Here is a 21194-nt window from a genome sequence, read left to right on the forward strand (position 1 = left end):
TAGGAACCATTTGACCGCGACCACGTCTCGATGTCATTTCTTCAAAACGACGACCCACAACAGCCTGCGATTTAGTATAATCACCTGGAATACATGATCAATTAATTATGCACAGCTTGGGGAAAAAAAACATCACTATCAATATCCTCGAATGATGAGCTCAAGAAGGAAGTGTTTGACTGTTGCACTTGGTCCGACGCTTAAATGCTTCCCCCTCGGGGAAAAAAACAGCAACCCATTCTATTCTGTTTGTAAATATTCTTGTTAAAATTGCACGATTGTGATTTTATTACATTTTCATTTGACTATTGGATACACGGAGTCAATCGGGGGAAATATAAAAGGTATGTAAATAAAATGTTATGGGGGGGAAAAAATACGTGCTCTTGGACGCAAGCCGTAAAGTCACCTCAAGTAACGTTGACGTTCCCATTACTGTACAACACATGTGGAGCAGAAACATATTTGATGTGATCAAATATAAACATGTACAATTATATACATCCATGCATGATATGAGCATTTATCACATAATAACCATAGAATTATTGATAAGGTATTAAGACTGCAAGAGGACATTTTACTATACTGTTTATTGTTACAGCCATTTGTCTGCCCGTCAATGATTGACACAATAATCCAGGTGAGATTATTAAAGGTTATTAAACAAATGCACATTTTTGCACAGGATGGCGACACCTTCTCCTCACGACCGAAGCAAGAAGAAGACGTGGTCGGACCCCAGTGACGAGGAGGAAGCCGAAGACCCCGTGGAGCGAATGATCTCCCGCACGGGCTGCGCCGAGCTGCACGAGGCCTTGCAGGACTGCATGGCCGAGCATCGGGACTGGCGAGCGTGCCAGAGCCACGTGGGGGCCTTCCAAAAATGCATGAGCGCCCACCACAAGGCACGGCAGGAACACTTGAGCCAGGGGCAGCGGACCTGAGACCACGCCCACCCGCGACCACGGTGTGAACGGAGCCTGGACTTCATGATTGCGGGATCTGGATCAGATCTGGGGTGACTTTGCTTTGTCTATATCTTCTGACCTGACAAACGCAATCCCAAAAAAATCTATTTTTGATGACAATAATTTTGAAACACTGAATAAATGAATAATCTGGATGTGCACCTTCTAATCCTGAACATACTTTGAAGAGAACAATAGATTCAGATTTGACAGTTATGTACAGTTGAACATGTTGAGTGTAACATTTGGATCAGATCTGGATTCAATTTGCTTTCACATTACAACCCTGCAAGCACCATCGAAAATTCCCATTTGACAATCTAAATGTCTGATCATGTTTACTGAAACAAAAATAAAAGTAGAATTCAGATCACATCTGGATGAAATGTCTTTTGTTCTACACCTTTTGATCCAGCAAATATCAATAAATCCGATATCGTAGAAGCTTGTTCCGTGCATGAGTAAAGTCAATCAGATTGGAATCAAAGCAAATTTGGCATCGTTACGTGTCTAAAAGAACATTTGATCTGGATTTCACATCTTCTGATAAATAAAAGATTACAATCTGACAGAGATACGTAAACGTGAGTATTTCCACGCAACAGCAAACTTTCCCCATTGAAACGAAAAGAAATGTTGTAAATCTGTTGTCAATAATCTGAATATGCAACTACGGTAAGGATGATGCTAGTTTTGTTAGCGTGTCTGGCGTTTTGCATTGCGTGCTAGCGTGTAAGCTAGCGTGTCATTTCCTTTTTTGCACATCATCTTCGACAATAAAGAGCCGAAGAATTGTTTCTATCTGTAAACCGCGTCGTCCTCCCCTGGACTTCCTCAGTGTCTTCCCGGCCATATCTTGGCGCGTTTGGCGCGTCGCGCGCTGCCCAGCAGCCTTCTCATCGAATCTTTGATCTCCTGCGTCTGCAGCGTGTAGATGACGGGGTTGAGCACGGGCGGGAAGACGGAGGTGAGCGACAGGTTGACGATGCGTCCGTCCGGGTGGATGTTGTCCATCAGCGTGAAGGTGACGAGCAGCGGCGCGAAGTAGATGGCCACCAGCGACAGGTGGGCGGCGCAGGTGCGAAGGGCCTTGAGGCGCTCCTGGACGGCGGCCACCTTGGCCAGCGTGCAGCCGATGGCGGCGTAGCTGAGCAGGATGAAGGCCAGCGGCATCCAGAAGATGAGCGGCGGGTACACGCAGCTCACCACGTAGTTGGGGAAGTGGCTGTTGCACGCCAGCCGGTAGATCTGGCCGTGGTCGCAGAAGTAGCTGTGGATCACCACCGACTGGCAGAAGGACAGGCGGGTCAGCAGGCCCGTGGCCAGCGCCACCAGGGCCGCCACCAGCAGCCAGAAGGCCGAGATCAGCGAGAACATGAAGCGCTGCGTCATCTTCACCTGTGAGAGAGGCGGGAACGCACGCACCGGGCTTTAGAGGCGTCACATTCTGGTCCGCAAGCTTAAAAAGCCTTCTGACGGTTGAGAAAATGCACCAAATTGCGGCGGGCTTTTTACTTTCTGTCCATATTAAAGAGCATTTTTCTCATACATCCTATTTGCCCCCCGAATAGCATTGATGAACATTTGTGGGCCTTTTCTAGCATTTAAGTTGCCCGTCCCGAGGCTACACAAACTAAGACTGGAAGGATACAAATCGAAAATTGTTCTTAGGCCTTTGAACAGTGTTGAATAACTCGAGCACAAAAATAGGTTACGATATTACGTCGACATTTGCAATCGACCTCAACCGCCATTTGTGCAGCTAATATATTCAAATAGTCATGGTCCTTTCGGTCTAATAGCAGCCTCTACTGGTGACAAGTTGCTATTGCAGTCTCGTAGAAAAGTCCAAATGCAAGCAAACCCGTCCGATGACACGATAGGAAAGTTGACAGCATCAAGGATTCTAAAATGCTTTTGATTACGACAGCAATGATGGGAATACTTTCAAAGGAACCCCGACTTCCATTATTTGTTTGCTTGTTAGCCTAATAACCTTGAGCTTGATTTTTCCAAAATCATTTCCAGTTGAATACATTTTGTAGAAACTTGGATTTGGTCGTACGCCGCCATTGCTATTTACGTGGCAACGCATTCAGAGTGACGTCGAATGGCGGCTGGCTCTCTGCCGAGCAAAGTGAAACTTCCTAAAGACAGCCACAACACGCCATCGGTGGAGTCACGAGTCCCCCCCCCCCCCACCCCCCCCCCCCCGAATCTCATAGTTATGTTCGTAACAATCAAAACCATCTCCTTTCAAATGTCAAAACTGACAATCGAAGATCAGTGGACAAAAAAGACCCCAAAAAGAAAAAAAAGCTTAGCTCTCCCCCCAAACACTTCCCTCATTTCTACGAAGTTGGCAGGTGAAGCCACGTTTATTGCTGCTGCTCACCTGGTAGTGCAGCGGGAAAATGATGGCCAGGAGGCGGTCGTAGGCCAGCGCCACCAAATTGAAGGACTGCATGGACAAGCAGGTGTAGCAGAAGAAGAGGAAGGCCAGGCAGCTGCGGAAGGGAATGCGGCGGTGGCCCAGCAGGAACACGTCCAGCAGTTTGGGGACCAGCGCCGAGCTCCCAAACAGGTCCACGAAGGCCAGGTTGAAGACCGCCACGTACTTGGGGGTCCGCAGCCGGCGGTCCAGGCAGATGACGGCCATCACGGCGCCGTTGGCCAGCACGGACAGCACGTAGACCAGGAAGAGGAAGACGTAGTACAGCTTGATGTGCAGGACCCCCGACAGCCCGCTGATGATGAAGTACTCGGGATGCACCATGGACACGTTCTCGTCCTCCGCCGGATTGAACAGGTTCATGCTCGCGGGCGCCGAGAGCGGAGAACAAGTGGATCGTGACTCCGGAGTGCAGCCAATAAGAGAGGACGGCCGAGCCGAGCGGGGCAAACCACCCCCCATACCCCCACCCACCCACACATCCGTGTGGGAGGCCGTCCCACTTGGCACAAAAACAACTTTAGTTCAAAACAACAACAGGTTTTTAATTCCACGCTGGGGTCGGCCTGCCGTAACCTTGGCGACCATTTGACAACAATCTTGTTCAAGAACCCCAAATTCTACAAAACGCCTCAACTGAAACAGCCAATTTGAGCCAACGGACGGACGGACGAACGGACGGACGGACGGACGGACGGCTATGATGCCTTCGCAACATGATTAATGGACATTCAAAATAGTTTGGGGCCAACAATTGACCCCTGTGGTACACCATAATTGATGTCACATGGTTCTGATCCTGTAGCCATTATTAAGTCTCATTTTGCCCGCAATTGATCCCATATCGATGTCGTTCTTGAAGCCGTCTTGCGTGATCAATCATATGAAAAGCTTTTCTTTTACGTTAGCTAGATGAAAGTCTAGAAATGTGTTTACATTTAGCGTATTCATATTTATCGCAATATTGTAGTTTCTAGCGTGCGCATCTTCTCACAAAGGAAACTTTCTTGTCACCCAATTCACTTAAAAAGTCACCCGAGACAGCAACTCGCCTGAGCCGCCATTGGGATTTATTATTAGGACTGAATATGAATAATTAGCATTCCCACGGCGCTTTGCGGGTGCACTGAGAGCTGTTCCTAATATTGTGACACGCACAAAAGCAAAAACATTAGCAAGCACCGCGAGTCGATCGCAAGTGAAAATGATCAGCGATTGGATGGAGGGATCGCGTCAGATGGTGTACCTAATAATGTGTCCATCTAGACATTTCGCCAATTGTATTTATTTTATTGTATTCATATTCTCTTGGTGAAGTTAAATATCATTTAAATATGAATATATCGTCCTAAATTGCGACAACATGTTTTAATTCCACTGCACAAATGATCTGTTTTGATCCATTACATTATTTGCGTGAGTAAATGTCACACAAATGTTATACGGACGTCAGTTTGAAATTGTGGACGAGAAAAATGCATCGTGTCATCAAAATGTGAGATTTACATTATTCATGTCATATTTGTTGCATTTGTTTAACAATTACCCAAAATGTTTTGAATTCATTTACTAAATAATTGGTTATTGCCTGAATTTAAAACAAATAGTAAAATATTTTTGTAAATTTACTGGATAAAAATATTTGTAAGATATTCTTGAATATAAACTACATATTGAACATTTTAATTATTTTTATTAAAATTGTTAATTCACACATCTACACAAATAAACAATTTTTAACGTGAATTAAACTTTTTTTTTAAAATTAAATCGCTTTGTTGTGATTACTTATTTTATTCAGTAATGTGTTAGACTGCTTTATTATCAATTAAAACAAAAATATTTGCAAAATAAATAGAATTTTCAGCTAATTGGTTGACTAATTTATTGTAAAAAAAATAATAAAATATATGTATTTATACATTAAACCATATTTCTTCCTTTTATTGAATTGATTAATTACTTATAAAATATATATTAAAATGTCGACATACACCAAAATCTAAGTTTATGAAATTTAAATATTAAATGGGGGATTGCTTAATACAATGATAAGCAGTGGTTGCTTTTTTTTTTTTTTTTTTACTTGATGTGACGACAACAATAAAACCAAATATATTTTGACAAAGAAGCGAGTGATTAAAGAAAAACAAACATGTGACTCCGGGGGCCACTTGTTTTCCCGCCTGTTTTCCCGCCGGCTTTCACCACTTCACTAATTGATCCTCTGGTGAGACACACGCGCACGCAATTGTCACTGTTGTTTGTTTTGTCTTGAAACTTTGCACGTCATAGTTGAGTAGCAAACTTTCTACTTCGAGAAGAAAAAGTTTGCATTTTAAGATCCAACGATACCAGCAATTTTCATTTTGTCCAGTTAACGGTAAAAACACTCATTAAAAAAAAGCTTTTCCTTTTTTTGTTTTGTTATGACGCCTGCGTGTGAGGTCGTGGGTCACAATTTTTTTTTAACAACTAAGAAATAAAATAAAATACAAAATGAACACGTAGACGGCATGTGCTGCTTTGCTTCTTCTATCACTCCTCAGAGCCGAATATTAGGTTTGGCAGAGGCATCTTTGCATTGACATGAATTAGTTAGAATTCTTTAATTAAAATTAAATATATATATATATATATATATATATATATATATATATATATATATATACAAGTTTCCTCCTGTAAACACCATTATAAGCATATCATTTATGCATGTATTTAAGGCAAGTTGTCAAATGTCTGAAGTCCTCTTGTTTATGTTGAAATTGAAAACATGATAAATCATGTTGTTTCTACTCAGTACTGTCGCAAATGTTCTCCTAATTTGGATAGTGTAAACGTACAGGATGGTATGGCGAGAAACGTTTCTTGGGAGGAGCAATATGGCGGCCTCGCGGCTTCAAAAGTCACATATTCAGGTCAATGAAACGCACCATAACAGAGTACCGATACCTCAAGTACTTTTAGCACAGTGACAAAAAGACTGAGTTGCTGATGCGTCAAATTGCCGCAGTATAGTGTTAACTACCACTTAGGGTGAAAATACTCGGATACTGAAGTCATTTGAATACATTACTTCAAAAAAAATGTTTGATGATGTTGCAGTTACGTGTTTTGACCAGAAGATGGCAGCCTAATCAACGCTAAGCAGCAGCTGCTTCCCTTGAAAACAAGTCTCAACAGGTTTGATGCTAACAGCTAAAAGGTTTGTGTCGCACTCGCTCACGCACACACTCATAGAACCACACACACTACTCGAGTATCGCAAGTAAGTAGTTAACTGTAACTGAAACAACTAACCAGTAACTTCAGTCTACAATCATTCCCAACAACTATCTAGAATGTAACTTTATCCTTCTTACTGTACTCAAGTTACTGTAATGACATTCAACTTACCTTGCTGTACTCAATTACTCTAACTACAGTTACTGAAATGATCACTGAACTGTACTCAGTTACTCTTAGTCTACTCGCTGTACTGAATGACTGTAATAGTTTAAAACACTTTTGCGTAACTCAAAACTATAACAGTGCACTTAGTGTAACTACTAATAGTTACATTACTAGTCTACTCTTGCTCTACTCAGTTACTGCACGCAGTCTATTGTAATCCTTCATGACTGCAACTAGTCTACAGTTTCACTTCAATCGACTCAGTTATCGAGTCTGCTTTTGCTGTAACCAGTTGGTAATAGTCAACGACTAACAACTAACTAGTCCTCAATCTATTAGTGCTGCCCAGTACTTACTCCAGACTAGTCCTCAATGACTAGTTGAGCGCTTTTACAGCAGCACTCGTCAGCGATCTTGCTGAAGCCAGAAGTTGACGAGTTGACGAGTTGACGTGTCACAAACCAAAGTGAGGTTAGCTCAACTTCACAAGTGAAGCCAGTTCGGCAAATCATCAACATGGAAGTCACATGACGCTTGGATGAGCTTTATTGAGTTGACGAGCGCGCGTCGTGTGTCGGGAGTTATTTACAATTGAAAAGGTTGATTTCCTGTACACATTTGATTGCAATGAACGGCCGTGATGATTAACAGCAAGAGAGAGAAAAAATAAGCGCATATCAAAATTCATCCGTCAATCAATCACGATGAAGCAAATCACACATACTGAACATATTTTTTACATACAAATGTCATACTTTCACTCTTACTGACACACGTGCGTGTTTGTTAACGAACGAATGTGCACGAGTAGCACACGCTTGTGTTGTGCAAAATGGACCTCATTAAGAATTCATAATCATTAGAACACAAATATGAATATTCACGGCGAGAGGAGAACAAATTGTTTTCATTTCATCCTGTACGGACGATACCCGTTGCGACAAGATGGCCGCCGGCGCGCATGAGCGTGCGCGCTGCCATCTTAGCGCACTTCTTTGAATGCAAAAAGAAAATGAAGGCTTCGTCGCCACGGCAACCGACTCGCAGCCATTTGGAAACTGCGTGGATGTGAGAAGGCTTACAGTGAGCAGAAAAAAAAAAAGACAAATCCAGTTTAGTGGTCCAATGTGGATCTGTTGTTGTAATGAGAGTCGGGGGGGGGGGGGGTCACCCGGGGCCAGATGGAAAGGGTCCCATTTAGAAGATGACACAGCAGTTGCGCTCGCCGCTCTTCTCCCGATTCCTCGGACCTGAACGCCAAAGCACACCGGTCAATACGCGCGCACGCTGCAAACCGCCAACGTATCGTCTTTCAGACGCGCGAGCCGCAAATACATTTTTAGGACGCTTGACTCGACACAAATTGCGTTTTAGAGCCGCGAGTGTCGCGACAGAAAATGCAATGCGTCAAATCGGTACAAATGAACAACGCAGCAACTCACCTCGATGGCTGATCGGTTCCGTCGGCACCCAAACATGGCCGCCGTCCGTTTTCAACTACGTCAACAGCTTTACATTAACCGCTCTTTATTGTCCCCAAAAATAAACACCATTTTGAAAAAACCTCTTCCAGGCCTTCAGTCTTGAGGCGACGTAATGCTGCGCGGCTCCCACAGAGTTTTACGACACTCACAAATCAATAAATGCGATTGACAGTCACATAAAATCACTCAATGTGATCTTTTCTACGGACATCAACAAGCAACATGTTTTATGTGTAAATGAATGAAAATCTGCTTCATAGGAAAACATATCAACAAATATGATTTATATGCATGAATAACAAATACTTTTTTTATCACTAACATATATTTTTTAAAACAGGATGAATGTTTGAAATGTAAATCAATCACTTAATAAGATTAACTTGCACATCAAACCACATCGCATAAAATCCTGCTAATTGCATAATAGATCACACCCCCAAAATACAACGACCCAATGTTGCTATTTTGAAAGGCTTTGTAACGATATATATTGTAAATATTGCATCATGCTGTGTATTTTTATGATTTCTTGCAACCTGCTAACGCGTCAACAATGTGAAAATATCCAAATTCGGAGAATCTTTTTTTCTTAAAAAAAAAAAAGTACAATATTGTAAAGTAAAAAAACAAATATGATTTTTAATAAAAAAACAAATGACTAATATGATGTTTTAAATAAATCACTAGAATGATGTTTTGTATGTCAATCAAAGTTTAAATATGATTTCAATTTGCACATGTTGGCAAACCAAAAAGCTCCACTAAAAAGCTCAAGGTTATGCCAAGGTTACCCGCACGACCCCCGACCCCCGCATAAAAGTGCCGTTTTTGAGACTCTGCCTGAAGCCAACAATATTTCAAATGAATCACTCGACATGATTAAGACGTCCACGAAGCTCAAAATGCAAAATGTCGTGTGTGAAAACGTGAGTCACGTGATGCAGTTGTTTTGGTCCGTTGCCGTCGGTTACCTTGCGAGTTGGGTTCGGGTAGCGTCTCTCGGGCCACTAAGTGCATGACGGTGGTCTTGCCCGCCGGAAGCTTCAGGCCTGCCACGCAAAAAAAAAAAAAGGACAACGTTGGCAATTCGGCACCAAAAATCATCAAAGAAACCTCATGGAGGCCAAAAGGAACATTTTGTGCGTCTTTGGAGGGAAAAACGTCACTCGGGCGGGAACGCAAGACTTTCAAATGAAAGTTTTCAAGGGGAAAGACGCCATCTTGGACTTGGAAATGATTTTGCATAACGCCGACAGAAAAAAATCTGTGTGAGCTGCAGGGATGACTTTTGTCCTCTCGTTCGCAACTGGACTTTGAACGTGAGCGGCTTGAAACTGGTGAGTGACGTGGGAGCCAGCCAATGATGTGTCTGGCTGTTCGTTGCTTCAAACATGACGCGGCTTTTAGCTTTTGTGAGCGTTTGTTCAATGCAAAGTGTTTTATTGTCAACATATTTGTCTTTTGACATTTTGAATTCTCAACTCAAATATTTTCTTAATATGTCGTATGCATGGGGCGGCCATTTTGCCACTTGCCGTCAACTGGCAATGACATCACAGTTGCTTGGGGGTCAGGTGACGACCAATCACAGCTCGCCTGTTTTCTGAAGCTGAGCTGTGATTGGTCAACATTTTTTAGGACTTGTTTGATGGCAAAACTCAATCTTGGCGTTGACAAATTTAGTGTTTTCAGAGCAAAATCATCAAATGACAAGATGCACAATTGGATCATTCAATGGCAAAAAAATCCATAAAAAATATAGAATTTTCCAGACCAAATGTTGCTTTTGAGGTCAAAAGTCTTTGTTGGCCGCGACACTCGGAAATGTTTTGTTGTTTTTGGTGCAGATGTGGACAAAATGTGCGAAAAGGACGTCGTCGGCCCCGAAACCCAAAGTCAACTCGACTGCGTGTCCCCGCTCCCCCGCTACCCCCCCCATGCCCCCCCCCCCCCCCCACTTCCCGTCTGGCTCAAAGGACGCTTGTCACGAGTACTGAGCTTCCTCTGTTCGGCTGCTCGGGGAAAAAAAAACACAAAAAAACACGCAGCCAAGAGCTTTCGAGCAACACACTGTGTGTGCAGTGCGTGTGTGTGCGTGTCCGTGTTGGTTCGTGTGAGAATATGTGATGATATGTGGGGGGGGGGGGGGGGGTACCTCCGAGCGTGACGTTGCCGTGCAGGAAGCGTCCCTGGTAGATGAGCCTGAGGATGTTGGGCCTGCTGACTTGCTCTTCTTCCCAGTCTGAAAACGGCAAAAACGGCAAAAACGGCAAAAACGTGAAAAACGGCAAACGCGGCAAACGCCAGAACAAGACAAAAACGAGGCGTTTTGTCTCACCCACTGGCCAGTTGTCATAAACGTGTTTGGCGATGTCGGCCGCCGAGTCGTCAGGAGAGAACAGGAATTCTTTGGTCTTCCCGCTGACCAAGATCAGTCGCAGGTTCATCTGGGAAAGACACACAAGCAACATTCACAACTCTCAGGAATTCCTCTTTTTTTTTTGGGACGAAATTGTCAAAATGTCCTATTTAAGTCCTTTTTGTGTGACGAAGTGGAGGACCACGGAACCAAGCTGCTGTTAGGGTTCCTATGAGCTTGCATGAGATCAGGGGTGGGCAAGTTGGGTCCTAGAGAGTCGCAGTCCTGCATGTGTTCGGTGTCCTGCCTCCTGAGCTAGCCGTTAGCGTCCGTTAGCGTCCGTTAGCATCCGTTAGCGTCCGTTAGCGTCCGTTAGCTCCTTCCACTAACTGCTAATAATGTTCCACAGGAATCATTCCCGCACGAAGGCAAAGGCAGCACGTGCCGGAACGCCTGCACGTCCCGGGGGCCGATGGCGATGATGTCATCGCCCCCACCAGGCCGATGATGCAACCCGAGTATAAAACAGGACTTTGACCTGCCGCTTCTTGAATGTGCGTGCGTGGCAACAACGTGACTGCTGCTCAGTGAGCTCAGGCTAATATTGATATTTGCTAGCGCTAAATGCGGACGCGAGCCTCGGATCAATTTGGAGCGCACTTCCTGCAGTCCGCCGGACCTCGTCAAACATTAACCGCCAGATGGGCCGGCGGGATCGTTCGTGACCACTTCCTGTGGAGCGAGACGCTAATGACTTCCTGTCGGAGCGGGTTGGAGACAGACAGTAAAAAGACGCATTTCCTGTTGGTACGTATTGTCGCGTCCGCACATTTAGTTTGCATGCGCCTACTTTGGAAACAACAAACTGACTTTGAAGCCGCCGCCCATCAATTTGTTCTCCTTCAATAGATACAAAGATTGCAGTATTCAACATTTTGAGAAAAAAAATAACAAATCATATGTATAAACGTCGTCCGCTGGGAATTCCGGCAAAGTCGGCCGTTTGATTCACTTGGTTGAAAACAGCAGAAGGTAAAAAGCTGTTTTCAAACGAGCGACCTCCAACTTCAGCAAAGATGGCGCTCGACGAGGCCCGACGAGGCCCGACGAGGCCCGACGAGTCCCGACGAGGCCCGACGAGGCCCGACGAGTCCCGACGAGGCCCGACGAGGCCCGACGAGGCCCGACGAGGCCCGACGAGGCCCGACGAGGCCCGACGACACCCGACGAGGCCCGACGAGGCCCGACGAGGCCCGACGACACCGACTTCGGCTGAAGTCGAAGATTCCGTGGGCAAAAATGACTTCATTTGTAAGATAACAGTCGCTAAGTCAAGCTAAGTGGCTAAGTGGCTCCGGGTCACGTCCACTTCCTATCAACAATTATTTCCTTCCGCCGTCCGTCATCGGGCAGTCACGTGATCACGTGACGTCGGCGCAAATGGTCAATAAGCCTGGCGTCCGACCAGGATTTTCTTCTCACACGCACACACACCAACTGTCGAGTTGCTAGTTGTGATCCAATGGGAACGCTGCCGCACGTGTCAAAAGGACGGATGACAGGAAATCATTATTCATCACACGCACACACACACGACGACGACACAGCACGTTGCGCAATCCATCAATGACTGTGTGACGTGCGGGACAACGTGTGAAGTTGTGCGCGTGACAGTACGCGAACCCTTGGGCGAGGTTGAGATGATGTCATCGCCATGAAAACACACGCCTCGATGGAGCCACTCCACCCAGATGGCGAAATCACGCTCGAGTCGGCTTATTCGGACTTTCCCGAAAAGAAAAGTCAGCAGCAAACTCAAAGACACGCTCATGTTTTCACTCCAGTTATGAGAGAGTTGTTGAAACATTTGGAATGTCTTTGATGTGCGTCGCAGTGCGAGCTCGTGTGCCTTTGATGTTCAAACGAGTGCTACGGAAAGAGTTGAACTCGTGTGAAGTGAGTCGCAGGTCTGACGTTTTCGCCTGATTATGAAAGGAGGCGTGTCTTTGATGTTTCCGCTTGCATTGTGCAAATAGTTGCGCGTCTGATGCAACTCACACTAAGCAGGAAATGGTGCGCCTCGGATGTTTTAACCGGTTACAGAATGAGTTGAGTGTCTTTGATGAATTAACTCCTTACATGACGTCATTTGCATGCCTGATGTTTTGGCGTTACGAAGACCGCCGCGCCAAGTCGCACGATGACGTCCCGTCAATGTCACGATGAATCGTTCCGCTTCGCCGCCCTCGCAGGGGCCGCGCGACCTTTCCCGTCGACCTCGTTGAGCATAGACTGGCGCGCTTACTCGGGTTGAAGCCGGTCCTGGGGAAAAACAGCGCGTCCGCGTTGCCGCCGGGCTAACGCGGGGAGGGAGCTAACTGCGACGCGCCCGCCGTGCACGCGCTTACAGCAGGTCCACCGACAGCTCCAGTGGCTAAAAATAGCACGGCGGCATGGATTATAGCTATAATCATGAGTCTTATTTCTGACCCCTTAAGTACGAGATGAGTCCTCAAAGGCGTTCATCGAAGGCTAGCGTCACTGTGTTGCATGCGCGCGATCGCAACAGCGTTAGCAAAATTGCATCCGCTGCAGGCAGAATGTGTTTGTGGTTTGGACTTGTGGCGAGGACTTGGGTGTCTTTTGGGTGTCTTTTGGGTGTCTTTTGGGTGTCTTTGATGCTTTTTGCTTTGACTCGCTGCCTGCCAAGGGGATGGAGAGCATTTTTTTACTGACTTGACTTGTGACAACGCGACTCGTCTGACGTTTAAACTTGTGCGCATCTTGGATGTTTTTGGTGCTCAAAGACGCACGGCAAAAGTTGCGTTAGAAGTTAAAAAATAAATAAATGCAACTCTGTTTATAAGCAGAGGTGCAATGCAACGATGAATTGACAAGTAATCAATTTATTTTGGATAACTGATGAATCATTTTAATTATTTGAATTTAAACTGAAATTCCAAATTTACTGATCAAATGATTTTGTTCATTTTTGTTCATGAAGACGTGATACTTTAAGTGTTTACACAAAGACTGACATCAGAAAAGATAAGATTGAAAGATGATTTCCATGCGTGCAATTCAATCGTTGAAGTACAAAGTTTCTGAATGGCCTTTAAGTGCAATTAGTCGAGTCTTTTGTACATTTTTAGAAACTATTTTGAAATTCCGGTGAACCGTAAATTTAAAGAAAACAACGAATTGGTGAATTAAAAAGATCCATTTATTTATAAATGGATCTCAGGCTACGAAAAGGATAATTCATTCTATATTGACGAATCGCTTTCTTTGGAAATAAATGTGAAAACTCCTCACTTTTATTAACAGGCCGAGATGATTGATCTCAATTGTTCTATGAGCAACCGTTAAAAATACAAACAACGAGTGAAGTTTCATCAACCCTCGATAATTGATCCTTTTTCCGATTGCAAAGACGATCGCACACCAGGCAACAATCAAAAAGCACAAATGTCAAGCTTGCCATTTGATGTCAACTCTCTTCTATTTTCTTTTGGGAACAAGTCATTAAGATTTCATGACAATTATAGATTAATATACGTATATGTAATTAAAACTCTGTTGTTGTTTTTTGTAAGGGGGGGGGGGTGATAATAAAGCTCACCATATCCTCTGGCGTGCTGGTTGTCATCTTGCAGGTCGTTCAAACCCAAAAATCCAACTTCGGGTGGCTGAGAAGGTCAGCGAATGTTTGGATTTATTTTCAGTTCTTTTTAGGGGAGGCGGAGGCGGAGGGGGAGGACAAATCTTCGGCTGTCCGACTCTCCGGCAGGACCAGTACACCGAGCCACACTCGGTCCGTCCAGATCAGTCCAGGTACATCCAGGTTCGTCCTCTACTGCGCCGACATGTCCGCTAACTAGCTGGGAAGGTTCGACAACATGTCTGCCGCAGAGTCCGCTCGAGAGGCAACCTTCTTCGGACGCCGTCGTCCTGGTCGTCCTGGTCGTCCTGGTCGTCCTAGTGGTCCACCCCCGAAACTCAAACACGGATCCGCCGTGAGAAAAAAAAAAGGAAGACGACGAAGACGAAGGAAGAGAAAGCTACGCCATGCGGAACAGGAAGCAGCGCAAACACATTCTTTCAATCGCTCGTTCGCCGATGAAAAAGTCAAACGACGTGTGGGGATTTGAGAAAAGATGACAAAAGAACGTGAAAAGCGAACAAAAAAGGGGCTCAGCGTTTTACGGACTCGCTCGTCAGCGTCGTCACGGACTGACTGAAGACGTCATCGCCTGCCTGGACTGACCGACACTTGACTGGCGAGGTGTCACGCACAATCTGGTTCTGGATGCACGAATAAATGCTGCACATCCTGTTCGGTTTTTCAAAATAAAGTTATCCCTCGCTCGTGTTACTGTATCTACATTTGCCGATTCAAACAGTCGTTGCCCAAAGTGAACTGAAAATTATTATTTTTATATATATTTCATAAAATATTTTTCTTTTTTTTAAAAATTCAAACAACTTCTTGTTATTATGTTTAATTTCGAAGTCAATGATGTTCTGCTTTGTGGCGCCCTGACTCACTTCTGGTCGCTTGACCCACTTCTTCACCACTTCATTCCTTCACTACGGTACTTTACTCTTTACTGTCTACATTCACTACTTTCCTTATTCACTACTCAACTTTTGTTTGTTTATTGCAATTAAAATAAAAATATTTAACATCTTTTATTTTTTCATTTTACAAAAGAGCTTTCTATGTGGCTGGGCTAAAAGTCGGATTTGGGCTGCCAGTCTGAACAAGGCCTGAATTCCTTCTCGACAAAACTCTTCACCTCATTCCTTCACTCTTTCCCTATTTCATTCCTTCACTCGTTACTACTGCTCCCTTTCACATCTTCGCCACTTCGTCCCTTCAGTAAATCGCGTTTACTTGAACTATATTCAGCATTTATTTTCAACTCAACTTTGTTCATCCGCACTCGATTTCTTCGTAGTTGACTCATCAGCTTTATGGACGCTTTCATTTGACGCTTAATTAAAGGCCGAACAGCCAGACTCTTGCTTTACAACAGCAACCTCTAGTGGACAGGAGTGATAGCTACAGCACACTACACAATGCAGATGCATTTCGTCCACTAGATGTCGCCCAATGACCTCTGAGAATTATGACGAAGCGCTACTGCTGCCGTTGATCATTTATTGAATGAAAGTCAAATAAGCAACTTTTGCGCTGAACTAAGTTATTGCTTATTATTTTGGCTGGTTTAATTATAAATCTTCCACCAAAAGTATGAGTGGATTTAAGTTTGCATACAATTTATACTACTTATAAGCCTTTTACACCTCATTGGCAATCTGCCACATTGTTGACACTCACACGACGCAGAAATAAAAACACAACGTATTAAAAAAAAAAATGTTTATTGACATCAGAAGCAATTTAAACTTTAACAATAAACGAGGCTTTTTTCTCTCCATTTCTTCTCATGTTGCTATGACAGTGGTACGTAAAGATAAGTAAAAATGATACGTCAACGGCGATAAAATGAAAACACAGAAAAACAGAAACTCAGAAGATCTAACATTTGTATTTTTTTTTGTGCTGTGCACGTCTAGCTAGGCTAAATACTGTAAGCCGCCCCACCCCCGACCCCCCCGGAAGAGGATTGAGGCGGAGAAAGAAGACGAAGAAGACACAAGACGTGTGTAGTGTTAACTATACAAAAAGGAGAAACAAACTGTACAGCATAAAAACAAGTGATATACACAGCCTTTTTCTGCTTTTTTTTTTAAGCCCGCCCCCCAACCCCTTCGCCCCCTCGGAAGCAACTAATGGATTTGCTTTTGTAAGTGAAGTGTGTACACAGGGCGCCTTAAATGCTTTACAAACAACAACATAACCGCCATCGCTCGACCGACCGACCGACCGTCTACTCGTCATCGTCGTCGTCATCCTCATCCTCGTCATCATCTTCCTCATCGTCATCGTCGTCGTCGTCATCGTCGTCTTTCTGCGCCTTGGCCGCTGCTTTGGCAGCCGGGGCGCCGCCCCCCCCACCGCCGCCGCCGCCGCTGCCCACCTTGCCCTTGGCACGGTACGCCGCCACGTCCTACAACAGCAACGTGGTCAAGCCAGGCTGGGACAACAATCACGTTTGCCACCATTTATTTGGCAGGAATTGGTTTTTGTCATCTATTTTTCAAAACTTAAAAAAAGTAAACAAGTTTTTTTTTTAAGATCATGATTTTGGAAAAATATATTTTCAGGGATTTTTTTTTTAAGATATTGTTTTTGTTAGTTGTTTTAAAAATATATTTTTGTTTCTTTGAACTTAATTTATTGCCATTCAAGTATACCAAGTACTCTCTTTTTTTACATACTTTACTTTTTGGGGAAAAATGCACAAAGAAAGATTCCCATAGTAAAAAAAATGCACAAAAAAATATTGAAATTTAAGTGTATTTTTCATCCATCAACTATTTTTTCAGAGTAAAAAGATAAATAGACAAAAGGTTTGTAGAGCGCGGTGGATTTTTTATTCTTAAATGTAAAAACGTACATTTAAAAAAAAAAAAAGGGTTAAAAAAAGTATATGAAAATTACATTTTAAGAATTAGTCATACGTTTTACAATAATAAAAATGTAGATTTAATTGGAAATGCAGCTTTTTTTTTTTAAGTCAAAACAACCCAATTTTTTTTCAGGAAAAAGTTTTCAGGGGACATTCAACTAAAAACTAGAATGTTTGCACACCCTCTTTTTACTGGTTGCAACCATTCATATTGAACTTTTGTTAAATCAGCAGCACACACACACACACACACACTCACCACCACTGAACCCCAAATCAAGTCTGGTTGTTCTAGTAGGATTTTCCTGACATTTTACATATAAAACGTACGATGGGCTCTTATTTTGGAGACGCGCGTAAGATCTCACCTTCTCATACTTCTCCTTCAGCTTGGCCGCCTTCTTCTCAAAGGGCTGCTTGTTCTCGGGCGAGGTTCCGTTCCACATCTCGCCCAGCTTCTTGGCCACGTCGCCAATGGTCAGGCCCGGAGTCTCGCCCTTCACCTTGGGACGGTACTCGGAGCAGAAGATGAAGAAGGCGGACCTGCAACAAAAAAAAGGGCTTGGCTTGCTTGCATATTCGTCTCCTCCGCCTTGGAAGGGGGGGGGGGGACGGGGGGGTCAGGCTAACTCACGGGGGCCTCTTGGGGGCATTGGGGTCCTTGAACTTCTTCTTCTTGCCTCCACGGGCCGGCACGTAGTTCACCATTTCCCGCTCGTATCGAACCTTGTCCTGCTTGGCCAGGTCCTCAAACTTGCCCTTCTCCTTGGCCGACATCGTCTGACACGAGGAGGAGACAAAGCCTTGATAAGCCCACTACTTTTATCCTCTGGGTCAAATTGACCCGAGCAATTTAAACCTCCAGTAAAGCATGCTGGCTACCTAAGTAGTCCTAAAATCACAATATTTCTTATTAGGTTCAACGCAGCTTGAAAAATGCCCGGGTCAAATTGACCCTATTAATAAAAAATTGAAAAAAGAACCCACATTTATTTGTTGGTTACTTTGTTTACTACATAAATAAGGATGCAACAGCACTGGGTCAATTTGAAACAAGCATTTTCAAACAAAGAGTAAAAATTATAGTTTAGTTTTTTTGTTGGCTTCATGCTTTATACGGATAAAAAAAAAAAAAGAGCCTTGGGTCAAATTGACCCGTAAAGAAACTGAATAATTACAAGTTTTAAACATCTTAAGAGGGGAAAAAAGGGTCAAATTAACACAATCAGTTCCCAGATTTACGAATCATGTTTGATTACCTAAACTTGTCAAGTTAAACTTCCACAAAATGATCGTGTTTTTGATTGTTGGCTACTGAAGTAGCACCGAGTACATTTTCTTATACAGTTAATACACAGCTGTGTCAAACTGACCCGGGCAGAAAATGATTATAAACTAAATTATAACATGTTTACACCCAGTCATGTCTCAGCTACTTTATGCATATTTGTTGGACAAGAAGTCCCATCATCGATTTCATACATCTGACACAGTCGGGTCAAACCGATCCAAACAATTTGCCGTGCCACAGTGTATGCATCTGTTGACTTAATACTGTCAAAATATGTTTCTTAAATGATGCTGCATGAAAAAGGCCCTGGGTCAAAATGACCCGAACAATTAAGCCCCCCCCCCCTCACAAAATCGATTTAAATACCCAAATTTATGCATGAGTTGTTTTTTGACTACATAAATTGCGATAAGTAGATAATTGTAATTTCTATATAGATGAAACATCCCCGGGTCAAACCAACCCAATCAAATAAACATATCCTAGTTTTTTTTTTTTATTATTAGGGCGGCCGCGGGTCACTCAAGAAAATAGTTGCCCATCCCTGACCTAGATATATTTGTTATAGGTTTTATAAAGATGAACCAGTCCTGGGTCAAACTGACGGGAGAAAAACAGATGTGCACAGATCATGACAAGTACAGAAATGTAAACATTCCCATTCAAAATGAAACAGAAAAAAGTGACAATCATTCATTGAGCGAGGGGGCAGGGGTCAAATTGGCCCGTTGCTGTGGTCACTCCGGTACCTTCCATCTCTCGGAGCACTTCTTGGAAAACTCGGCAAAGTTAACCGATGCTTCGGGATGCTTCTTCTTGTGCTCCTCCCGGCACGTCTGCACAAAGTAGGCGTAGGAGGACATCTTGCCCCGGGGCTTTGTCGGATCTTTCCTCATCCTGGCGCGGAGATCACCTTAAACCAAACAATATCTGCAATCCGAAAATGGCAATTAGAAGTGGGGCTAATTTGGCCTCCAATGCACTTGAAAAGGATCGATGGTGGGGCGTAAAGTTTGGTGCGCAACTCCTATGATCATGTGAATATGCATTCATTAATGAAGGCGACGTGTTCATTATGGCGCGGGACAAAAGCCCGCACACATAAACGCACTTTGTGATGCTGACAACTTCTTTGCGTTGACGTCGGAAGCGACGACTAAAAACATGAACAATTGTGGCTCCGGTTGTTGCGCACATCACACAAAAAAGGACACAAATCACACATCAAAGGGCTGTATTTATTATAACACAATTCATAAAAGCGTTATCCCTCTAAGTCCTATTAGTTTTGCCGAAAAGTAAAAAAAAAAAAAAAAAAAATCTTGAAAATTCTATTAAAATGTTTATTTATTGTATTTCTTATGATTCTTCTTCTTTAAAATGTCGCCGTCAAAAGCAGCGGAAAGTTGCGAAAAAGGAGGAGTGGTCGGCGAGTTCGGCGGTCATGGCGGTCGGGCTTGTCGGAAAAGGAGGTCACACAACAACGACGACGGCGATATTTCTTCTTCCATTTTGTGAGAATGGCCTCGCGATGAAAGAAAGTGCCTCTCAAATGTCTCCTTGCGGCCCGCCGCGAGCTTTCGGGGTCCGGCCGAAAGCTCCGGCGAGCTGCCCGCTGTCCTCCCGGTGCTCTTCCATTGCTCGCAGCCTACTACATTGGCTTGCATTGGCTTCCATTTGAACGGCTCTCTATGAGCTCCTAATGGCCGCTCGTCTTCATGGAGGGAATATGGCTCCCTTCTCTTTGTGTCAGTGGCGGAGGGGGCAGCCCGAGCCGCTAGTCTGGCTTCGGAAGCCCGCAGCGCGGCCCCGCGACGCCGCACGGAGCCCAGCGAGGCGCCGTCGGCACCGCGAGGGTCTGGTCTAGCGTTTGCCGCCGTCGGGCGCCTTCCTAGCGGGCTCCGTGGGCGAGAAAAGCCGCTCGGAAAAAGTTGCTCGTCGCCGTTGTGCGCGACGCTCGCCTTGTTTCCTATGCGAATACAGTCAGCCATTACAGTAGAGCGCAGCTTGCTATGAGGCTCGTCCTTTTTTTTTTTAAACTCCATTTTGAAGGCCAAATGAGTCGACAAACACATAAGCAGGTGTCCTTTTCACGCCGTTCTTTCCTTTTCTCCACTTTTTCTTCATTTTCGTCATGTTTCATGCGGCGACTTGCGGCGCTGAGAAAACGTTAACCGCGAATCTGCTACCATTGTCGCCACTGACGAGACGTTCTTCCCGGATTTTTGGACGCGATTACCGCAAGACATTCAGACTCCATTTTGTACACACGACACCAGAAAAAATGTCAAAATTTTTCGCCTTGGTCAAATCCACGGTTAAGCCTTAAGTTTGTCCGACGCGAATATTTGTATTTGTTCACAATTACCACCGCGTCTGGTCCTACGTTCTCTTTAACCTTCGCTGCCAAGCATTTCTCGTCTTTTTCTGCCATTTCGACACGACAAAACAGCAAGCAACAATCAAAGCCGTGTGTGTGGCGAGATATTCTGGATTGTTCCGGTCGTCGTGGTGTTAAAAGCCCCGAAATGCCGCCGTGTGCGGTACTTACCGAACGACTGTGACTGGGTTCTCAATGCTCGGCAATGGCTGTTGTGCGAAGCGATACGCAGTGTCTTCACTCCTCCGTTCTCTAACATTACTCTCGACGGAGCTCGCACGCCATTGGTCGGCGCGCGGCCTGGCGCTCCGCTGATTGG

General features: G+C 44.3%; 4 protein-coding genes across 4 annotated transcripts; 1 reads left to right on the forward strand and 3 right to left on the reverse strand.

Moving 5' to 3' along the window:
• Window positions 1-195: 195 nt before the first annotated feature.
• Window positions 196-1346, forward strand: coa4 (cytochrome c oxidase assembly factor 4 homolog). Its single transcript, XM_077545877.1, has 2 exons — window positions 196-344; window positions 689-1346. The coding sequence occupies exon 2, from the start codon at window positions 690-692 to the stop codon at window positions 945-947; it is 258 nt and encodes an 85-aa protein (XP_077402003.1). The 5' UTR covers window positions 196-344; window position 689; the 3' UTR covers window positions 948-1346.
• On the reverse strand, window positions 1271-3786 carry LOC144035846 (olfactory receptor 1E16-like). Its single transcript, XM_077545876.1, has 2 exons — window positions 3367-3786; window positions 1271-2369 (listed from the first exon to the last, which is right to left on the reverse strand). The coding sequence occupies exons 1-2, from the start codon at window positions 3784-3786 to the stop codon at window positions 1806-1808; spliced, it is 984 nt and encodes a 327-aa protein (XP_077402002.1). The 3' UTR covers window positions 1271-1805.
• A 3561-nt stretch (window positions 3787-7347) lies between these two features.
• ubl3a (ubiquitin-like 3a) lies at window positions 7348-14956 on the reverse strand. The gene is made up of 5 exons (XM_077547395.1): window positions 14288-14956; window positions 10645-10753; window positions 10462-10548; window positions 9278-9355; window positions 7348-8069 (listed from the first exon to the last, which is right to left on the reverse strand). Exons 1-5 carry the CDS (start codon window positions 14312-14314, stop codon window positions 8017-8019), a joined length of 354 nt encoding a protein of 117 aa, XP_077403521.1. The 5' UTR covers window positions 14315-14956; the 3' UTR covers window positions 7348-8016.
• A 1080-nt stretch (window positions 14957-16036) lies between these two features.
• Window positions 16037-21194, reverse strand: LOC144036342 (high mobility group protein B1-like). Its single transcript, XM_077546898.1, has 5 exons — window positions 21047-21194; window positions 19245-19425; window positions 17839-17984; window positions 17573-17747; window positions 16037-16742 (listed from the first exon to the last, which is right to left on the reverse strand). The coding sequence occupies exons 2-5, from the start codon at window positions 19389-19391 to the stop codon at window positions 16563-16565; spliced, it is 648 nt and encodes a 215-aa protein (XP_077403024.1). The 5' UTR covers window positions 19392-19425; window positions 21047-21194; the 3' UTR covers window positions 16037-16562.

This window comes from Vanacampus margaritifer, chromosome 16 (genome assembly GCF_051991255.1).
Source record: "Vanacampus margaritifer isolate UIUO_Vmar chromosome 16, RoL_Vmar_1.0, whole genome shotgun sequence".
Lineage (NCBI taxonomy): Eukaryota > Metazoa > Chordata > Actinopteri > Syngnathiformes > Syngnathidae > Vanacampus > Vanacampus margaritifer.